The sequence below is a fragment of the Hoplias malabaricus genome, chromosome 3, assembly GCF_029633855.1.
Source record: "Hoplias malabaricus isolate fHopMal1 chromosome 3, fHopMal1.hap1, whole genome shotgun sequence".
NCBI classification, from domain to species: Eukaryota; Metazoa; Chordata; class Actinopteri; order Characiformes; family Erythrinidae; genus Hoplias; species Hoplias malabaricus.
The window spans coordinates 41,489,240-41,491,875 of record NC_089802.1 but is presented as its reverse complement, the minus strand read 5'-3'; the positions used below and the strand labels follow the sequence as shown (position 1 = coordinate 41,491,875).

Here is a 2,636-nt window from a genome sequence, read left to right as displayed (position 1 = left end):
TCAAACTTAACATGACTCACTCAAGTCTCTATGTCCACTTTAAGCACGAGGGTTTGGAGAAGGAGTGATTTCTTGCCATAGATCATCAGTTTTTTTTTTTTTTTTGCCACGCTGACGTAAAAAAGTAATGCACAAAAAATCCGTGCATGCTTTTGAAGTCATTTTATGTGTGGTTTTTCAACCCAAAATTGATTGCAGAACCTTGCTGTTGACCACCCCTCCACCCCACCATTTCATCAAGGCCAAGATATTTATTTCACCCACAATGCATTCCACAAAATCTCTGAAAAAAAAAAAAACATTTGAAAAGAAAAAACACCCACTCCAGGGGTCCCTCTCGAATATTTTCATCCAGGCTGAATATCTCAGTATCGGGTCACGGAGGATGAGAATCCACATCAATGTAGAAACGTCAATTGAAAAACGCAATGGTGGAAATGAAATCAAAAGAAGCCGGGGTCCGTCAGTGCCAGTACGACATTTTCAGCAGCAGTGTCCTTGAGTGTTAACAAGAAAGACCACCACTGAACACAAAATGTTCACTTGTGCACTGCAAGGGTCCAGCAGAGGAGGTTTCTCTCTCTCTCTCTGAGTGGCAAATAAACCTGATTTACTACAGCCTACTGAAGTAAACATGGCCCTATCCAATCTGTAGGGTACATTGACATTTAAATACACTTTCTATTGTTAGTTTCTTGTGAATCTTATTTGTTCCTATATATCTTTTGATTGTGTGATTCTATTTTATTTATTTATTATTTTGGGCCAGCATAGTGGTGCAGCAGGTAGTGTCATAGTCACACAGCTCCAGGGACCTGGAGGTTGTGGGTTCGAGTCCCGCTCCAGGTGACTGTCTGTGTAACAATGCAGGGTGTCAGGGTGACAGAGATATTAACAGGAATGAACGTAAGTGCAGGAGACTTTTAATAACAACAACAGAACTAGACAGAGAGGCTAAACACAAGGGCTAGGACACTAAACGCAAGGGCTAAACACAGACTAAACACTAAACAAGGCGGCTAAACACTAAACAAGGCTATACTGAACAAAGGGGTTAAACACAGAGTTAGGCTAAACACAGAGCAAGGCTAGACAAGGCTTTAAACAGGCGTCCTCTTTTACCCGGACATGTCCTCTTTTTTAGACTTAAAAAAATGTCCGGGCAGAATTTCACAAATGTCAGGGATTTTGTTTTTCTAGAGCATCTCAGATCTGGTCACCCAATTAAAAAATAGAACTAAATATATAACGTGACAAGAGAGAGACATGAAGCAGAGAAAGCATGCATACAAACAACATACATACAACATTGATACATTCAATGACCCACAACAAGAAACACTGTACAGGACTATATAAAGACCACACCAACAAGGGACACCTGGACACTAAGACACGTGACACTAGATACACAAAGTAAGGGTACCTAAGAACAAGCAGGAAGCAGACACAAGACAGGGGGAAACAGTCTTATGACGAGGGGAGCACAAACAAGAAACAATACAAAACAGAACACAAAACTAAGCACGTTACATAACCCCCCTCCTAAAGCATGCCTCACCGAGCAGACAAATGAACAAAAACAAACATAGAGGAGTGCCCAGGACTGGCATAAAGCTGTGGCAATGTCTGAGAGGCCAGCCTGGGCAAAGTTCTAGGAACCTTGGAGCCCGATCGAGGGACGTGAACAGAAGTGGAAGGTGCTGTCTTCGCGGGAACAGGAGCGGCAATTGCTGCCATCGCAGGAACAAGAGCAAGAACAAGAGATGCTGGCTTTACTGGATCCGGAGCAGCGGAAGTCGCCTTTGCGGGAACAGGAGCTGCCTGGATCGCCGCCCTCACTGGATCCGGAGCGGCCTTGATCGCCGCTTTCACTGGATCCGGAGCGGCCTTGATCGCCACCCTCACTTCCTCAGGAGCAGCCGGGGGCTCTGGATCCTCAGGAGCAGCCGGGGGCTCTGGATCCTCAGGAGCAGCCGGGGGCTCTGGACCCTCTGGAGCAGCCGGGGGCTCTGGACCCTCTGGAGCAGCCGGGGGCTCTGGACCCTCTGGAGCAGCCGGGGGCTCTGGACCCTCTGGAGCAGCCGGGGGCTCTGGACCCTCTGGAGCAGCCGGGGGCTCTGGACCCTCTGGAGCAGCCGGGGGCTCTGGACCCTCTGGAGCAGCCGGGGGCTCTGGACCCTCTGGAGCAGCCGGGGGCTCTGGACCCTCTGGAGCAGCCCCTGTGAGCTTTTGATCCACAGACCCTTTGGACTCCAAGGTCCACTCAACATGCTCCCCCCCAAACAAATTCATAAATGCCGTCAATTTAAAAATTAAGTCCATAAGGTCCCGATCTTCACAAGACTTTAACACTGGCAAGGATAGCCGGACCAAAACTGCAAGTTCAGTCACCTTGGCTTGCAGAACATGAGCATACCGGCACACCAGTGTTACGTCCCTGGGGCCTGAACTTAAAGCCTGTGAAGACTCAGGAACCTGGGGACTCAAAGCAGGAGCAGGACTCGAAGCAGAAGCAGGACTTGAAGCAAGAGCGGACTTTTTTCTTTTGGCTCTTTTTTTGAGCACTGCACTGACCCCCTGCAGTAGTGAGTTCTACAGAGAATCCCAAATCTCCCACTACCTCCTTGAGTGGG

The 2,636-nt window shown here is 48.3% G+C and overlaps 1 protein-coding gene across 1 annotated transcript; it reads right to left on the bottom strand.

Annotated features, from left to right (window-relative positions):
- Positions 1-1,557: 1,557 nt before the first annotated feature.
- LOC136691458 (uncharacterized) lies at positions 1,558-2,295 on the bottom strand. Its single transcript, XM_066664017.1, has one exon. It carries the CDS (start codon positions 2,293-2,295, stop codon positions 1,558-1,560), a length of 738 nt encoding a protein of 245 aa, XP_066520114.1.
- Positions 2,296-2,636: the final 341 nt, after the last annotated feature.

What these genes read in the sequence shown, in the direction of transcription:
- LOC136691458 (XM_066664017.1), bottom strand. Translation starts at nt 2,295, where the DNA reads ATGAATTTGTTTGGGGGGGAGCATGTTGAGTGGACCTTGGAGTCCAAA.